This window comes from Pistacia vera, unplaced genomic scaffold (assembly GCF_008641045.1).
Source record: "Pistacia vera cultivar Batoury unplaced genomic scaffold, PisVer_v2 Contig188, whole genome shotgun sequence".
Lineage (NCBI taxonomy): Eukaryota > Viridiplantae > Streptophyta > Magnoliopsida > Sapindales > Anacardiaceae > Pistacia > Pistacia vera.
This window is the reverse complement of record NW_022195981.1, coordinates 135,103-153,793: the sequence shown is the minus strand read 5'-3', so window position 1 is coordinate 153,793 and position 18,691 is coordinate 135,103. Positions and strand designations below refer to the sequence as shown.

Sequence of the window (18,691 nt, the reverse complement as noted above, 5' to 3'; positions counted from 1 at the left end):
ACAATCAATTTATGTGATTTTGTTGATGGCTGCGAGTGGTTGCAGGGGTGCTGCGGGTGTTAGGTTGGTGAAATCTGGGTTGGGTAAGGCCAATAAAGGTGGTTGGGGCGCGGCAGCTGTGGTGGCGGGTGATGGCTGGGAAAAGACTGCAGTGAAGGGGGGCAATGTGTGGTGGTGGGTGATGGTTGGGAAGTGACTGCAGTGGACAAAAAAAGGGGTCAGTGTGCAGTGGGAATGGCTGCAATTGGTTGGAGGGGTGCTGGCGGTGTTAGGTTGGTGAAATGTAGGTTGGGCAAGGCCAAGAAAGGTGGTTTGGGGCGTTGGGAGGAGACGCACATGCACTGGGAGCTACTTGCGGCGCAACTGCTTGCTTGCTTATTCCTTGGTTTTGGTTTTGGCAAATGGTTGAGCAGGTGGTGAGCATAGAACATATTCAGGTGGATATGGTGACTGACTGGCTGGATGCATGGGGAAGGCTGGAAAACATTACAACTAATCAAACAACACAAACACTCCCAATATAATCAATCTCCCATCAAACAAACTCCAAAACAAATACGCCAATCAAGCTACTATTCCCACTATCCATTCCTCTCGTAAGCCAAACCACCTTACTGGGACCCTTTTTCAGACCATTCCAACACTATTTTCAAACAGGTCTCCACATTGAATCTGCAAAAGTATAAGCAAATAAAATAAGGATTCCAAAGTTTAAGCTCCTTTAAGATAAAATGGATATGCCATGAATATTTATAGTTAAAGAACCAACCTGGCATTCAGTCTCATCAGGCTGATTGTTGCAGGTCTAGAGGCAAGCAACATTAGCAGCACATGATGGGTTAGAAATGCACTTAGCAAGTTCCAGCATGGAAATGATATTCCATATGTTCAGATGACAGGAAGTGAGATGCTTAATTTTGTTAAAGATAAAAAGATCTTCCTATCAGCCATTAACTGTTCTGCAAATGCGTTGCCAAGAAATCCCATAAAGGCATGTAATTTGTTAAAGATAAAAAAATGTCATATACTATGGTTTCCATGAAGATGAGAACAAAGTCAGATTCTAGGAGTGATTCTTACCTCGTTCCAAACCCCATATTAACCAATGATACTAGTTGACTAAAACTGGAAACTGAAGGAGGGGCATTGTTTTGAGGGGTCGAAGAGTGTTCGCTTTGAGTGGCCACAAGAAATTGTCTTTGGCTGGCAAGACCAGGGTTGACGGGCCCTGTGTAGGGATTGCAAAGAAGATTGTCAAACTCAATTAACTTGGAATTGAGTAAATTCCTTTCTCTCTCAACCTGTAACAAGATTTGTTTAATCATGTTAGCAAAGAAAGAAATGTTTCTGCACATCTACATAACTAATTTCTAATAACAATACCAGAAGTTAGTCTTTAACAAATTATTTTCACTGAATGTTATTCTTTGGCAATGCCCACCAAGTATTTACTCAAATGCAATTCAAAATTACAGAACTATAAAGTAATATCTTAAGAAGGATGTACCAACATAAAATTTGAGAAAAAAATTCTATGCACTAATTGAATTTCAACAGCTGCACAAAATGAGATGTGAAAATGTATTATAAACAATTATGAACATGGAATTGTGTAAGCGAAAATTATGGTTTGCCAGATTTTCTTACTATAGACTGCAAGCCCAACCCACGCTTAGCATCATCATATGCTGTTGCCCGCAATTCTTCATAGCTAACATCACCAACAATGTCACATGGAGCACTGCAATCAAAAGACTAAAGTTTAGAATGCAAGGGGTCATCCCAATTTGTTTTCATGATTACCATAAAGAAGCAGAGCCTAGTATTCTTGGTGTACTCTGGATAGGGACAAAAGGATATTAGAGCAACAAATAATGCTCACTATATCATTTGTTTTCTTCAGAGGATGGGGTGGTGCTTGGATAGTTACTAACTATGCCAGACCATGATTTAGAGGATTTATTGGTATCACAAATTGACACATTCTGCTTCAAAGAATCACATATTATAAAGCCAGCATGTACAACAACCAGATTACTCAACAATATTGCAAATTATATATATCAATGAATATACTTCAGAACCCATATAAATTCATGAATAAATAGTAATCAAAACCGTGGCATATATGCAATTCACTATCACACAAAATACTGAAAAGCATCAATCTTTTACAAGTATCCATGAGCAGACAATCAATGCTCAAGTTCTGAAATGAACTTCTGGTTGCAGAAATTATTGCAGTCAAAAGCATTAATCAATAGTTCTACACAAATTGGTTTTACAAAGCATTGTTTTACAAAAGAAGTTCCAGCATTTGATGGAACCAAGGATCGATTTAATTGACGAACAGAACCGATCCATGGAGCTGTAAACCAAAAAGAAAAATGAAAAAAAAAAAAAAACTGCAGTTAATTGAAACAATCACAAACCCAGAAAACAAGTTCAAACATTGCATTAGAGGGTGATCTTCAGTGGGGATGATAGTGGTTTTTGTCAAGGGAGGCCGGTGAGGTGAAAGGTGGCGTCGGGATAGATTTGTGATGCCGAAATCGATCGAAAATTGGTTTGAAGAGTGCAAACCCTAGATGAGCGGCGACTGGCGATTGGTGGGTGATCTTCGGTAGGGATGATAGGGGTTTTGGTCAAGGGAGGCCGGTGAAGTGAAAGGTGGTGCCGAAGTTTATTTTCGATGCCGGAGTGGTGGCTGGAGATTTAGGGGAGAAGGAGATTCACAAATGGTTTTTGGGCAAAAAATTCGTAAGCGGGAATTTTTTGAGGAATTTTTTTTAAAAGTATCCGACATGACAGATGAATTGGCATCTCCACATCAAATGTCACGTCATATTGTAGACTGGTAAGTAAAGATCAGTAGTATGTATAGTGTTTCTCTAGAATTATTCACCTCTTTGTTGACATTTTTATTCGGTTCAACTTTTTCATCCAGTAGATTTTTTTGTTCAAATTCAACTGCGCAGACAAGAAAAATAATATTAAGCGTGATCAACTCGTAATGAGTTGACTAGTAAAAATTGGTCAAAAAGTAAGAAAGTAACCGAAAAATCTGGGAATTTTCTCGATAGAAATGTCATATTATAAGATGTAACAATAAGATCTTTAAAGAATAAAAAACCAATTAAATTTAAGATTTTTTATTAAAACATTAAATTATCACTTAAATAAATTTAGGATGATGTAATTGTAATTTTAAGATTTTAAGAGATTAGTTAGACAGTTTAATTAAAAAAAAAAAGATGATGTATTTGCTGACCTTAGTATAACGCTAAGTAAATATAATATAATTTATTTTTCTAATTAAAATACAGAAAACATGAGTACAACGGAGAGATGACAAATAGAAGAGGCCAATTACAATACAAACATCTTATTTTAGAAATATATAATTATTTTCTTGACGGGCAATTTATCGAGCAATCAAGAAAACAAATACAAATGCATATAGTAAAATTCAATAAAAAGATGCTGATTGTTTATTTGTCTTGGTCAATCTTTTAGCCCGTCAACAAACAGAGAAGCAAAATCTTCCATTTCTTGCTTCTTCAAAACGACACCGATCTCAACACCGCCGCTTTTGTCTCTACTCTTGGTCAAAGCAATAGCTCCACTCTTATCTATGGACACAATCTCTACCTTCTTCGGTCTCCCCCACCTGAAATCGGACCCGTAAACGTCAAACTGGGTCGACCCTGCTACCCCAAGGCCTTGCACTCCTTCAGACAGAGATTTTATCAATCTCAAGATTTCTGAAAGTGCATCTTTTTTCCCCTCAAATTCTCCCCTCTCTATTCCTTTTATCACATCACTTAACTTCTTTGCGACAAAGGCGACTCCGTTTTCTTCTGTGAAATCTCTTGCTTTTGCAGCGTAAAAATGTGACATAACGCAGTTGCCAACATAATTCAACGGAACTGGAGGCTCTAAACGGGTCCTTAAATCTGCTGTGAACCCGAAAACAACCCTTCCGTTATCGGCCCCTCTTCTAGCTTTTACCAAACAGACGAACACATATGCCAATGTAAGCACAAAAGTTGATGAATGAACTTGCCGTGGTTGTTTGTCTTCTTTTTCATTGTCCTTATTCAGTATAAGCAATACCCGATTCCTTATTTTCTGAATATCATCACGGGTCAACTCAAATGTGGCTCGAACCCAATCGGTGTTCTGCACTACGTTTGGCAAAACCTTCAAGCTTCGTGTGTTGGTATAAGCGAACCAGTTGTTCACATACTCCATGTCAATACCAGTGGGATCTTTGATGACAGTTCGGTCAAAATACGGGGTTAGTTCTGGTAACAAAGAAGGCTCTCCATCTTTACCTAATTGTTTGCATAAACAAGCCCAAGACTTGATAAACATGGTTGAGCTTTTCCCATCAAGTATGGCATGGTGACTTGTTATAGCGATGGAGAACCCTTGATTCGGAAACAAAGTTATTTGTATAGCGATCATCGCTGCTTTGTCATCAGATGTCACCAACTGAGGGATCAAAGGATGGAGCTCCACAGCCTCATGAACTCCGTTATCAGTAAGCGAATTGAAGTCGGCAGTAGATTCTGCAACAGTGAACGTAACGCCATCGTTTGGGGAGTAGTAGATGAAAGGCTTTGGGGCATCTAGGGGCCAGATAAGGTTACCGGCAAGAGGAAGATAATGGAGGAGAGTGAGAGAAAGAGAGTGCTTGAGGTCTGGGAGGATAAATGAGTAGAAGAAATGAGGGGTCAAGTCAGTGATCTGATAGAAGTAAAGGCGCTCAACAGGAGGAAAATTTAACCAAAACATATCGTATAATGTTAGCGGGAGAGAAAACTCGGTGGTTGAGTCGGAGAAAAGAGTAACTTGGGTAACCTCATGTATTTTAAGGGTGTTGGATAACGCCATTAAAAGCCGGAATTAATTAAGCAAGACGTAGTTAGTGCTTCTTAATGAGTTGCTAATTTATCTTTCAACGTTACCCACGACAACTCTCAGAAAAAAAGAACCAGAAGTCAATTGGTTTTACTTTTCTTACTTGTTGTTTTTATATTTGACGAAAGTTTCAAAGTCGATGCCACACTGATTATGGCTCATCACAAATCTTTATATTATAATTAGGGAGGTTGAATTATGAGAAGCGAAGCTAGTCCATTTTGAAGAAAAATTATGCATATTATTTCCTTGAGTAAACGACTTTTTCCTATCGAAATAATAGTTTAATGATATTTTTTTTACAAACAAACTTTTAAAATATTAGTTTATTACTTAAATTTATATTTCTATTCCGATTTCGACATCTTTGCGATCCACACCACCACCATTCTTTTTCCCTCACTAAAACCGCTTAAACCTTACTTATGCCGACTCCACCAGTAGCCGTCAATTGAGCAATTAGAGTTTGCCCCCCCATGGAAAGTTAACAAGAAATGAAGATAGCATGAAATGATAAAAGAAAAAAGGAGCGAACTACCGGTACCTTCGTCGCGTACCTGCACACCAAGGCCAGCATATCGGTTGGAGTAGCATCTCTGATGGCCGTGAAGGTTCGCAAAGTGATTTTGTCCCTGGCTGCTGTGACTTCAATGCTAATATGGTCAGGGAGTTGATCGATCAGAGCGTCGATTGAAGCTTGGGCTGCTTCATCTGTTTTCTTGCTCTTCGACCGGGACGAACTAGATTTACTCTCCTCGGTAGCGCTAGCCTCGCTCATAGGAGCATACTTCTTCTTGGCCAAGTCCTTGGCCGCTGTTTTCTTTAGGCCGCCAGCCTAGCGACCTCTTTGCCTAAGCCACCCTATTGCTCGGCCACTTTTTGTTTGCCCAAGCCCCCCAAAGGCCCAGTTGCTTTCTTCTTACCTGAGCTATCATGCTGCTCAGGTGCCTTCAATTTCCCCGAGCTTCCTATCAACTCGGGAGTTTTCTTCGCCAGCCCCTTTTGGGGCTCGAAGATACTCTTCCTGCTCACTGCCTTTGGAGCAATTATGGGCTTTTTTGCGCTTGAGCCCTCCCCAAGCTCGCCACCAGCATGTTTCACGCCAACGACATCAATGGGCTGCTTCATCGCCAAAGCAACCGGTATCTTCTTGGCAGCCGTCGGAGCTGTCGTTTTCTTCTTAAGGCCTTTGGGTTTCTCGGCCTACATCTCTACAAGAAAGTAACAAACAGTGACTTATCCGCTTGGAAAAAAGTGCAAGCAATCGATAACTTAACATTTTTCCAAGATCGTAGGAATCTTGCATCATCCCGACAGAAATTGTATGCTCGCAGGTGGGGGAGCATAATGATCTTGTTAACGTTACGTTGTCCGTTGGGAAGGTCGCTAAAACGTTAGAGCCTTTGCTTGTTCGCAGCAGGAAGATAGTTTTGTTCAACGTTAACTACAAAACAAAGCAACTCGGTTAGCTAGAACATAAAGTTCGAAAGGGATCCTCGCACGTATGGTAAGTCGAAATCTTACTCACTTTCGAGGTGAAGGCGTCGGTCTCCCAGGCTTCATAGAAGAAATACTGTGAGTCCTAGTACGGGACCTTCTTTGGGACATCGACCAGCCCGTTGAAACGTACCTTCCTCGCTTTGGAAAAGTAGTACGTCTGGTCTTTTCCTTTTTGAGCCTGTACAGATAGACAAGCTCCTCGACGAATAGCTCGCCCAACTCAACGATCATGTATGCTATGTACAGAACAATAATAATTACGTAGGAATTTGTGGAAAGTTGGAGAGGAACGATGTTGAACTGCTTCAGCACGTTGTCAATAAAACAATGAGGGGGAATGGATACCCCGCATCTTAAGAGGGTCTCAAAGGTTGCCACCCATCCAGGCGGGGGATTCTTTCGAGAAATGTCCCTCGGGGCCATCAAATTAAGTTGCGGCGCACAGATCGCTCTTATGAGTTCTAGATCTCCGACGGTAATCGAGGATTGTGGCTCTTTTCGCAGCCTATAGACTGGAGACCGCGCAGGTTGAGCCAATTGTATCTAGGCATGGTCGGAAGAGCCTGCCGCATTGGGGTCCGATCTTCGTGCGGTGATTTCCTCAGAAACCTCGAGAGTTGAATCCCCAAGGACTACCAAGCACGCAGGCGAATCAAACATGCGGTCGATTGTGTGACTACTAGAGGAAGACATGGTTATAGCTCGCTTTTGGGTACCTGAAACAGAAGCGAACATGTGTCAGAGCTCGACCATTTCACACTTGCTTTTAGTTCAGGCACCTAAGATAGCTCGCGCCATACAACAAACGCACACGACCTACCCTAGGTTCTGACGACCATCGTGTTAAACCCTTCTTAAACCCAGGACCGCCAGAGACATATTCAAAAACTCTACTAAAGCCCTAGAACATCCAAGTGCAGAAACTCACTGGAAAGAGCATCGTGACGATGACGAAACAATAGCAAAGTGGACAAAGATGTCGTAGAACTTTCGTGGACTGAATGAGCATTCTGACGACTTTGCCACCTTTTATAGTGGTTTGCATGGAAGATGGAAGGGCAGGGTTTAATCGTAGCCATCGATCTACAGTGAATCTTGACCCTTCATCCGTCGAACAATCTCGGCTCTTAAATGTGGCCACGCGTCATCCATTCGTGAAGGGCAACGAACCATCGGACTATTACACTGATAACCATCATCGCACGTCGCCTCACTTCGCGCGTGGACAACTGTAGTCGCCCACACTCAACAAAATGTGACTGACAAAGGCTACCGTATTTAATGTGACATGACCACTTGAAAATTACGTATTTGCCCTAACTTTTCATGTTCTGAGTTTGGCAGGTATCGCGGACCGAACATGAGGTCAACCCCAACAGCTCGATCGAACCTGCATCAGAAGACCTGTTGGTGATGTCGAGCTTGGCATCAAATCTAGCAATAGTCTTCGAAGCTCGAAACGAGCATCGAACACTAGGGGGCAATGTTCTGTACGATTTTCCACCAAGCTCGGGCTACTACAAGGATATAGCTCGACCCAGGATTAGTCCAACTCCACCGATTGTCTGACCTAACACAAGCTCGTCAACATATAGCTCGACCTAGCATAAGCTAGTCGCGAATAACCCGAATGACTAAATCAACATCAATCTTTGCGCAATCACATCGTCCAATCGTGAGAATATCAGAATTGCAATTCAAATCAATTGTAATCCCTTTATTTTCGCTATTTCTTTTGTACAAACCTTGTATATAAACCCCCTCAAATGATGAAAAAAGGGTTACAACTTTAACATAGAATTCTCATTGTAAGCTCTCACAACAAATACAAAAAATAGTGGACGTAGGCTCAAGAGTTTACCTCGCGCGAACCACTTTAAAAATTCTCATTGTCATTTATTTTATTGCACTTCTGGTCCCATCAAAGTCGATCAGAATTCTCTGGTTGGTGTAGATTTCTATATCAACAATAGGTGTTTTTTTTTTTTTTTTTTTTAATGTTATAGTATTATTCATTTTATCTAATATATAAAATAGTATCATCAGTGTAGATGTAAAAAATCTACGATAACGAAAATAGGGTCTGATCCCGTGAGGTTAAGGCTACTGACAATCCGCTGGACCTGCACAGATGAAAGGACAGGCGTGAAGCTTACGAAAAACAATAGGGTGGTGTTTGCCGTAAGCACTTCGACACTCAAGTCAACAAGGCTGAAAGAGATTATTTAATAAGAATTAAGGGAAAGAGGGATTACCAGGAGTCTTTTCGGAGGTCAGGACCACGGCGAAGGTGTAGAATTCTCAGGAGCAAGAATTCAAGAGTAAGGAGGTGCTTTTGAGTAGTTGAGATTGAATATTGGAGATTGATTGAATAATGAGAGGGCAGACCTTTGCTTTTATAGTAAACCCAAGGGGTTGGAATCCTAGTAAGACACTGAGTCCTATTTTGGGAGATAATCCCTATCAGGAAAGAAATATGATTTTTTGACTTTATCAGACTAAGTTTAATAGTTTGAGGATGATTCAGAATCTCAGTAGAAGAGAAAATAAAATATGATTCTGATTTCCTATTTATAGACTATTGTAGGCTAATAGGTCGAAACCCAATCCAGCTTAACTTTTAGGATAACCTAACTCATATAGTAGGTAGTTTATAATGTGACTTTAAGCGTAGGCCCAATTGAAATTAAGCTAAGACGTTGAGTCGTCACATGTTTATTTCGTTATTGAGTATGGTCAAACCTAAGATGATTTTTTGCTCCTAGAATCAGTTTAAAAATATTAAAACGTGTCAAAGGCAGTTGTAATTATATTGTATAACAAAATTATCAATAATTCTTAAAGTTTTAATATTTATCATTATGTTAAAATTATAAATTATTATATTACTTTCTTAAAATTGTCCTTTCTCACTTGAATTCATAGCTCCGCCACTGCGCTGCCTAAGCCTACTTTAAGTAGATGATGCTTAAAATAATGTTAGCTCATAGGGGATAGGAGAGAGATTTTGTGGAGGCGTCACAAATTTTGTTAAGATGTAAGGTGTTTTGGATAAACTTATTTTGGGATAGCATTGGTTTTGGGGCTTTCATACCTATCATATTAGGTAGCCTACTCTTAGAATAAATGGTATACAGTAGCTTTTTTTTTTTTAGTGTCTAAATCAGTTTATATTTACCTTAATTAATTTTTTAAAATTTTGAAGTAAATGATAGAATAAATTTCCTCCATGACCATTTTTATTAGTATGATTGAAACTCAAAAACTTATATAGAAACTTTTTACTCCTTTACTCTTACCATTAGTTCACTCCTAGCAGTTTTTTTTTTTGGTTGGTCTCTGTGATTATCAAATTATGTGTTTTGTACCGGTATATCTTGGTAATTGTTACAAAAATTATTATGAATAAGTACTAATCAATTGCTAAAGAAACATTAAAATTGAACATGATTAATAGCAATAATATCATATTATGTCTTCAAAATGACATTCTATGTTATCAGAATATTGTTCTAAGAATGTAAAAGTTGCAGAAACCTTATTGATTTTTTAGCCCATCAACATACAGAGAAGAAAAAACCTCCATTTCTTGCTTCTCCAAAACCACACCAATCTCAACACCGCCACTTGCATCTCTACTCCTGGCCAAACCAATGGCTCCACTCCTATCAATTGACACAATCTCCACCTTCTTCGGTCTCCCCCACCCGAAATCCGATCCGTATACGTCAAACTGGGTCGACCCGGCCACTCCAAGTAGTATTCCTCCTTCCACTGATTTCGCCAATTCTATTAACTTTTCTAGCGTCTCTTTTGTTCCCTCATGTTCTCCCCTCTCTATCCCTCTGATCAAATCACTTAACTTCTCTGCAACAAACGCAACCCCTTTTTCGTTCATGAGATCTCCTTTTGTTGCGACTATCGCATGCGACATAACGCAGTTGCCAACATAATTCGAAGGAACCGGAGGATCCAAACGGCTCCTGTAATCTGCCGTGAATCCGAACATAATACGTCTACTATCTTCTCCTCCTCGAGATTTAACAAGGCAATCGAACACATATGCACATGTAAGCACAAAGGTTGATAAATGAAGTTGTTTTAATGGCTTCTCTTTATTTTCTTCCAACAAAGACAATACTTTGTTCCTTAGTTTCTTAATATCCTCACGGGTGAACTCAAACGTGGCTCGATTCCAGTTGGGATTGCCTCCTACCGTTTGCAAAACCTTCAAGCTCCGTTTTTTGGGATCCGAATCCGGTCCGGCATAATTAAACCAGTTGTTCACGTACACCATGTCGATCCCGGTTGGATCTTTGATGACGGTTCGGTCAAAAGAAGGGATTAGTTCCGGCAACAAAGAAGGTTCTTCTTCTTCTTGATGTTTATCTAATTGTTTGCATAGATAAGCCCAAGACTTGAAAAACATAGTTGTACTTCGGCCATCAAGTATTGCATGGTGAGATGATATGCCGATGCAGAAACCTTGATTCGGAAACATAGTTATTTGTATAGAAATTATCGCTGCTTTTTCATCAGATGTCACCAATTCAGGAGTTAAAGGATGAAGCGCAATAGCGTCACGAACTCCATTTCCTGAGAGGTGAGTGAAGTCGGCGCTGGACTCAGCCACTGTGACAGAAACGCCATCGTTTAAGGAGTAGTAAATAAATGGTTTTGGGGCATCATGGGGCCAGATGAGATTACCAGCGAGAGGAAGATAATGGGTGAGAGTGAGAGAGAGAGATTGCTTGAGCTTGGGGAGGATCACTGAGTTGAAGAAATGAGGGGTTAAGTCAGTAATTTGATAAAAGAAAAGGCGTTCAACAGGAGGAAACTTGAACCAGATTGTGTCGTATAAGGTAAGCCGAAGAGAAAACTCGGCGGCGGAGGCGGAGGAAGGAGTGACTTTCGTCACTTCATGTATTTTAATGATAACTTTATTGGTTGATGCCATGAAATTAATGAAAGGGAGATGCAAATTAGCAAAGAGTTGCTTGTATTTTTATATGTATGATCGTTCTTATTTTAGTTTTTTTTCTTTTCTTTTTTTTTGGCTTTGAACATTAATGGTTTAAATATCGGCATTGGAGACATTAATTTCCGCAATTCTAGATGCAATCTTGAATCTTCATGATGATGTAATTTTATGGGGACTGGATCTTGGAAACTACGCTATCTCGAAGACAGAGAGACACTGAAACACAAACAAACAACAAGGCGTTAAATTGATCGGATAACACTACTCTACGACTCTTGGAGTCTTCGTACATGTGACTTATTTGTTAATGTTATAAAATTTGTTTGAATGATCAAACAGCCGAATACGAAAAAGTAAAAAGAAACAAAAAAAAAAACTTGATTGAGTCGTTTACCATTATTATAATATATAAAGGTAGGGTGGGGAGAAAGCCAGTAAATTTTCAAAGACAGCATATAGAATTAATATTATTCACCTCTTTGTTGACATTTTTATTCGGTTCAACTTTTTCATCCAGTAGATTTTTTTGTTCAAATTCAACTGCGCAGACAAGAAAAATATTAGCGGGATCAACCGAATGATTGACTAGTAAAATTGATCAAAAGTAAGAAAGTAACCGAAAAATCTGGGAATTTTCTTATTAGAAATGTCATATTATAAGATGCACCAATAGATCTTTAAAGATAAAAAACTATTAAATTTAGAATTTTTATTAAATATTAAATTATCACTTAAATAAATTTACAATGATGTAATTGTATTTTAAGATTTTAAGAGATTAGTTAAAAAGTTTAATTAAAAAAAAAAGATGATGTATGCTGATCTTAGTGTAGCGCTAGTAATATAGGAAGTATAATTTAATTTTCTAATTAAACTACAGAAAACATGAGTACAACGGAGAGATGACAAATAGAAGAGGCCATTACATACAAACATCTTATTTTAGAAATATAAATTATTTTCATGACGGGCAATTTATCGAGCAATCAAGAAAACAAATACAAATGCTATATAAAATTCAATAAAATGCTGATTTTTTATTTGTCTTGGTCAATCTTTTAGGCCGTCAACAACAGAGAAGCAAAATCTTCCATTTCTTGCTTCTTCAAAACGACACCGATCTCACACACGCCGCTTTTGTCTCTACTCTTGGTCAAAGCAATAGCTCCACTCTTATCTATACACAATCTCAACCTTCTTCGGTCTCCCCCACCTGAAATCGGACCCGTAAACGTCAAACTGGGTCGACCCTGCTACCCCAAGGCCTTGCACTCCTTCAGACAGAGATTTTATCATCTCAAGATTTCTGAAGTGCTCTTTTTTCCCCTCAAATTCTCCCCTCTCTATTCCTTTTATCACACACTTAACTTCTTGGCGACAAAGGCGACTCCGTTTTCTTCTGTGAATCTCTTGCTTTTGCAGCGTAAAAAGTGACATAACGCGTTGCCAACATAATTCAACGGAACTGGAGCTCTAAACGGTCCTTAAATCTGCTGTAACCCGAAAACAACCCTTCCGTTATCGGCCCCTCTTCTAGCTTTTACCAACAGACGAACACTATGCCAATGTAAGCACAAAAGTTGATGAATGAACTTGCCGTGGTTGTTTGTCTTCTTTTTCATTGTCCTTATTCAGTATAAGCAATACCCGATTCCTTATTTTCTGAATATCATCACGGGTCAACTCAATGTGGCTCGAACCCAATCGGTGTTCGCACTACGTTTGGCAAAACCTTCAAGCTTCGTGTGTTGGTATAAGCGAACCAGTTGTTCACATACTCCTATGTCAATACCAGTGGGATCTTTGATGACAGTTCGGTCAAAATACGGGTTAGTTCGGTAACAAAGAAGGCTCTCCATCTTTACCTAATTGTTTCAAAACAAGCCCAAGACTGATAACATGGTTGAGCTTTTCCCATCAAGTATGGCATGGTGACTTGTTATAGCGATGGAGAACCCTTGATTCGGAAACAAGTTATTTGTATAGCGATCATCGCTGCTTTGTCATCAATGTCACCAACTGAGGGATCAAAGGATGGAGCTCCACAGCCTCATGAACTCCGTTATCAGTAAGCGAATTGAAGTCGGCAGTAGATTCTGCAACATGAACGTAACGCCATCGTTTGGGGATTATAGAGAAAGCTTGGGGCATCTAGGGCCAGATAAGGTTACCGGCAAGAGGAAGATAATGGAGGAGAGTGAAGAAAGAGAGTGCTTGAGGTCTGGGACGATAAATGAGTGGAAGAAATGAGGGGTTCAAGTCAGTGATCTGATAGAAGTAAAGGCGCTCAACAGGAGGAAAATTGAACCAAAACGTATCGTATAATGTTAGCGGGAGAGAAAACTCGGTGGTTGAGTCGGAGAAAGGACTAACTCGGGTAACCTCATGTATTTTAAGGGTGTTAAATAATGCCATGAAAGCCGGAATTAATTAAGCAAGATGTAGTTCGTGCTTCTTAATGAGTTGCTAATATATCTTTAAACCCACAACAACTCCCAAAAAAGGATCCATAAGTCGATTGGTTTTACTTTTCTTATTTGTTGTTTTTATATTGGACGAAACTTTCAAAGTCGATGCCGTACTGGTTATGGCTCACCACAAATCTTTATATTATAATTAGGGAGAAGCGAAGCTAGTCCATATTGAAGAAAAATTATGTACATTATTTTCATGGGTAAACCACTTTTTTCCACCCAAATAAAAGTTTGATGACAATTTTTTATTCATAAACTTTTAAATATCAGTTTATTATTTAAATTTATATTTCAGTTTTGATTCTAGCACCTTTACGATTCACATCATCACCATTCTTTTCCCCTCACCAAAATCTCTTAAACTTTATTTTCGTTGACCCCCTCCAATAACTTATAATTGAGCGATTAGGATTTACATAACTGTCGCTCTCAAGTCAAATTTCGATCAATCTTAACTATCAAAATCTAATATTTCATCACCAAAAGATTTATTGATCTCTTCTCTTAAAAAACTTCAATAATTTAGACTAAATTTACTCTATTTGTCATTTAAATATAAATTTGAATAATAAAATAATTTTTTAAAATTTGGTAAGTGAAAAAATTGTCATTAACCCATTGCTTAGTTGGGAAAAAGTCGTTAACTCTTATTTTCATCGGTCTATTTTGTCATGACGTGCACACTCACACATGAAGATGAAGATAATATAATAATATCAGGCTTGACGTATAGTATATAGGATAATATAATTAATTAATTTAGAGGTTCATTAAAATATAGTTGCATGATGAGCAAGATAGACAAACTGACAAAGTATTATTGTATATATTGACGGTCCAATATAGTTGCATGATGAGCAAGATAGACAAAGTATTATTGTATATATTGACGGTCCAATTCCCAGCTACCGAGTAGCAAAACAGAAAAAAGAGAGCAGACTGGAAAAAATAAACAGATTCATCCCAAGTAGAATTGGCTAATTGAGCTTGTTTTCTTGACAATGTAAAGAGTTAATGACGTTTTTTCCACCCAAATAATTGTTTAATGATACTTTTTCACTTAAGGACTTTTAAAATATCATTTTATTATCCAAATTTATATTTTAATAGCAAACAGAGAATAAATTCGGTTCAAACTATTGGGGTTTTTTAAGAGGAGAGACCGATGTATCTTTTGGCGATAGAAGGTTAGATTTTAGTAGTTGTGATCGATCGAATTTGACTTGGGAATGACGGTTATGCCAACCATAATCGCTCGATTGCCGACGATTAGCAGAGTCAACAAGAGTATGGTTTGAGGAATTTTAGTGAATGATAATTGGGAAAGAAAATGGTGGTGGTATGAGATCGCAACAATGCCAAAATCGAAAACGAAACATAAATTTGGATTATAATTAAAGTAGTATTTTAAAAATCTGTTGATGAAAAAGTGTCATTAAGTCATTATTTGGGTGAGAAAAAGTCGTTTACTCTGCATAATAGACAAACATAAATGCCAAGGAGCCTACCAAGAGGATTGCCGACTATTATTTCAATTTACATACTTAAAAGAAGCAATTCCTTTCATTTATTGAATTATTGCTATATCAATACAATTCTTGAACGTAATATCAACATTTAAAATAAATAGAAAGCCGGCTGATGTAAGTATTTTAGCATTATTTATTTAAAATGTCTTAGCCCATCAACAAATAGGGAAGCAAAAACCTCCATTTCTTTCTTCTCCAAAACTACTCCAACCTCAACACCACCGCTTCCATCTCTACTCTCCGCCAGACAAATAGACCCATTTTTATCTATTGACACAACCTCCACCTTCTTTGGCCTGCCCCACCCGAAATCCGACCCATAAATTTCAAACCCGGGCGACCCGGCAATCCCAATTCCTTTTCCCCCCTGTTTCATAAATGGAATCATATATGCAAGATTCTTCCCTGTTTCTTCAAGAACTGATCCCTTCTTTAACTCTTTCATCGACTCACTTAACTTCTCTGCAACAACTGAAACCCCATCTCCCTTTATTATATCGTTGGCTTCTACTATCCCTCCATGTGGACCAACACAATTACCGAAGTAGTTGACTGGAATTGGAGGCTCTAAACGGGTCCTGTAATCAGCTGTGAATCCAAATATAACCTTTGAATTAGGATTTTTACCTTCTTCTTCTCCTTTGGCTCTCGTTATGCAAACGATTACATAAGCGTATGTTAACACAAAAGTTGATAAATGAAGTTGTTCTGACTGCTTTACTTCTTGTACCTCAACCCTTAGCTTCTTGATATCTTCTCGGCTCAACTCAAACGTGGCTCGAACTAAATTGGAATCCACTCCTTCCCTTGGTAAAAGCTTCAAGCTTCGGGAGTTGGAATCTAACCAGCTATTCAAGAACAACATGTCAATTCCTGTTGGGTATTGGATGACACTCCTGTCGATTAATGGAGTTAGTTCTGGTGACAATGAAGGGTCTTGTTTACCTTGTTTGCAAACATAAGCCCAAGACTTCATAAACATGGTTGAACTTCTCCCATCAAGTATTGCATGATGAGCGGAGGTGCCGATGGAGAACCCTTCATTGGGAAACAACGTTATTTGGATAGCGATGACTGCTGCTTTATCATCAGATATTGACAAGTCGGGTATCAAAGAATGAAATTCAACAACTTCACGAGTTCCATGGCCTGAGAGGTAATTGAAGTCGGCGTTAGACTCTGCAACAGTGAGTGAAACACCGTCATTTCGGAAGTAGTAGATGACTGGTTTTGGGGTTTCTTGAGGCCACACGAGGTTACCAGCAAGAGGGAGATAATGGAGAAGAGTTATAGAGAGAGATTGCTTGAGCTGGGGGAGGATAACTGAGTTGAAAAACTGAGGCGTTAAGTGAGTTATTTGATAGAAGAAGAGACGCTCCACAGGATGGAACTTGAACCAAAATATGTCAAAGAAGGTGAGTGGGAGAGAGAACTCGGTGGTTGAGTCGGGGTGTGGAGTGACTTTAGTCACTTCTTGGATTTTCACTGAGTTTGTTGATGCCATGAAATCAAAAGAGATATATTTAGACGAAGATAATATATGTACTTTGGGTTTAAATAGCCTCTATTCGTATCATAATTAATTAATGTATTAAAATAATAATTAAGGCCCGCGTTGTCCTTCAAATTCGTCAATTATGAGGTGGTGGCCTTAACTATTTATCATCTATGCTTACTGGGGATCCTCCAAGATGATGGATGACCGAGAATTCCAATAATTATAATGAATTATTTTAATATAAATCAATGCAACTTAGGAAGAATCAATGAAAAGAAACTTTCTCGATTTTATTATCATGTTATATCCATGGGTTATTCAGATGGTTAAGGCGCATTGAAGAGAATAGATAAACACACTATCTTAGATTCAATTCTCCATTTAAGCATCCACAATTAAAATTGGGGGCTGCGGCAGTGGGTACAATATAGTTCAAAGAAGTTTTATTTGGAAAAATACTTCACCAAAATGCTATTGGTGTTTATAGGCGGCCTTTAAATCAATTAAAACTTTAGGAGATTTGCATGAACTTACTGCAATATTAATATCTAGCACCGGCCGTCCTACAATTTGTGATTACAATGATATTCATTTATTAATCACATGCTAACTTACATCGTTACTGCACCGTCCTTTAATCTTTGTCAAAATTTGGGAGATGCCATATGAAATTGGCTTCACAATATTCAACACTACATATGCATATCCATATGTATATGTTGCTTTGAATAACAACAAAAAGAAAACTCGCAACAAGTATAGTATAGCCTTAGCAATGATCCAGACTTAGATTCATATTGTGTTTGTCTCAATCTCTTTAAGTTTTCTCTTCTGTTTCTTTACTATATCTATATGCATTCTTGACTGCGTCTACCCTCTTGTTTAATTTATTGAAGGTAGGTATCCAATTTCCTATAAGTTTTATTTTTATTCTAACTTAATCATCATGTTATTGTTATAATTTTTTCTGAGTAAACGACTTTTTCTCACCCAAGGTTTGCCTTAATGATACTTTTCCATCCAAAAAGTTTCAAAATATTACTTTCTCACCCACAATTTATATTCTGTTAATACCCAAAATACACTTCATTTTCTCAGCTGACATTTGACAAGTTATCAGAAGCTAGGGTAAGAGGGGTTTTGTAAAATGGAGGCCGGTGGATCGAATGGTGGTGACCGATTGAATATTCACCTTCGGAATCAATCGAAAATCAACTAAGAATAGGAAACCCTAGCTTTGCCATGACTGACGATCGGGGAGAAAAAATCAGGTGTCGTAGTGAGAGGGGTTTTGTAGAAAAGAGACCAGAGGTTCAAATGGTGGTGACGAAGAGAAATTTTGTGACCGGAATTCGACTTTGAGTAGTAACGTACACTATAAGAAAAACTATATTCTGCAACCAATTTTTTACCAACTAACCAGAATTAGTTGCAAAAAGGCTACATTTACCAACTAAATTGCCATTGGTCGGGCAAAGAGTAACTCAATTTCGGGGTCCACATGTTCTAACTTTTGGCGTCTAAAGTTAATGTTCTGCGACTATTTTGTTAGTTGCAGAACAAGTTGCTTTAGTGACTGTTAGGAAGTAATGAAATCTGACTGTTGATTGTAGATGATGTGTCAGGGAGTTAGTTTTATTTCTGTTACAGTGCACATGCAAAATACATGCAGTGCGCATGTATATATAAAACACTTTACGCATGAATCATTTGTAATCATCATCAATAATACAGATCTGAATTTTCTATCTCTTTTGCTCTGTTTTTCCTGCGTTTTCTGTTA

The 18,691-nt window shown here is 38.4% G+C and overlaps 4 protein-coding genes across 5 annotated transcripts; all 4 read right to left on the bottom strand.

Annotated features, from left to right (window-relative positions):
* Positions 1-316: 316 nt before the first annotated feature.
* On the bottom strand, positions 317-2,744 carry LOC116127044 (zinc finger CCCH domain-containing protein 16-like). Of its 2 annotated transcripts, XR_004127562.1 has the most exons (5): positions 2,433-2,744; positions 1,648-1,741; positions 1,081-1,301; positions 770-959; positions 317-672 (listed from the first exon to the last, which is right to left on the bottom strand). XR_004127562.1 is itself a non-coding variant. In XM_031412716.1 (4 exons), the coding sequence occupies exons 1-4, from the start codon at positions 2,456-2,458 to the stop codon at positions 612-614; spliced, it is 402 nt and encodes a 133-aa protein (XP_031268576.1). In that variant the 5' UTR covers positions 2,459-2,744; the 3' UTR covers positions 317-611. The 2 variants fall into 2 exon arrangements, 1 of the variants encoding a protein (XP_031268576.1); XM_031412716.1 differs by lacking the exon at positions 770-959.
* A 586-nt stretch (positions 2,745-3,330) lies between these two features.
* Positions 3,331-4,899, bottom strand: LOC116126953 (phenolic glucoside malonyltransferase 1-like). The gene has a single exon (XM_031412624.1). The coding sequence runs from the start codon at positions 4,897-4,899 to the stop codon at positions 3,505-3,507; it is 1,395 nt and encodes a 464-aa protein (XP_031268484.1). The 3' UTR covers positions 3,331-3,504.
* A 5,042-nt stretch (positions 4,900-9,941) lies between these two features.
* LOC116127043 (phenolic glucoside malonyltransferase 1-like) lies at positions 9,942-11,383 on the bottom strand. Its single transcript, XM_031412715.1, has one exon. It carries the CDS (start codon positions 11,381-11,383, stop codon positions 9,965-9,967), a length of 1,419 nt encoding a protein of 472 aa, XP_031268575.1. The 3' UTR covers positions 9,942-9,964.
* A 4,160-nt stretch (positions 11,384-15,543) lies between these two features.
* Positions 15,544-16,914, bottom strand: LOC116126952 (malonyl-CoA:anthocyanidin 5-O-glucoside-6''-O-malonyltransferase-like). Its single transcript, XM_031412623.1, has one exon. It carries the CDS (start codon positions 16,912-16,914, stop codon positions 15,544-15,546), a length of 1,371 nt encoding a protein of 456 aa, XP_031268483.1.
* Between the last annotated feature and the right edge of the window lie 1,777 nt (positions 16,915-18,691).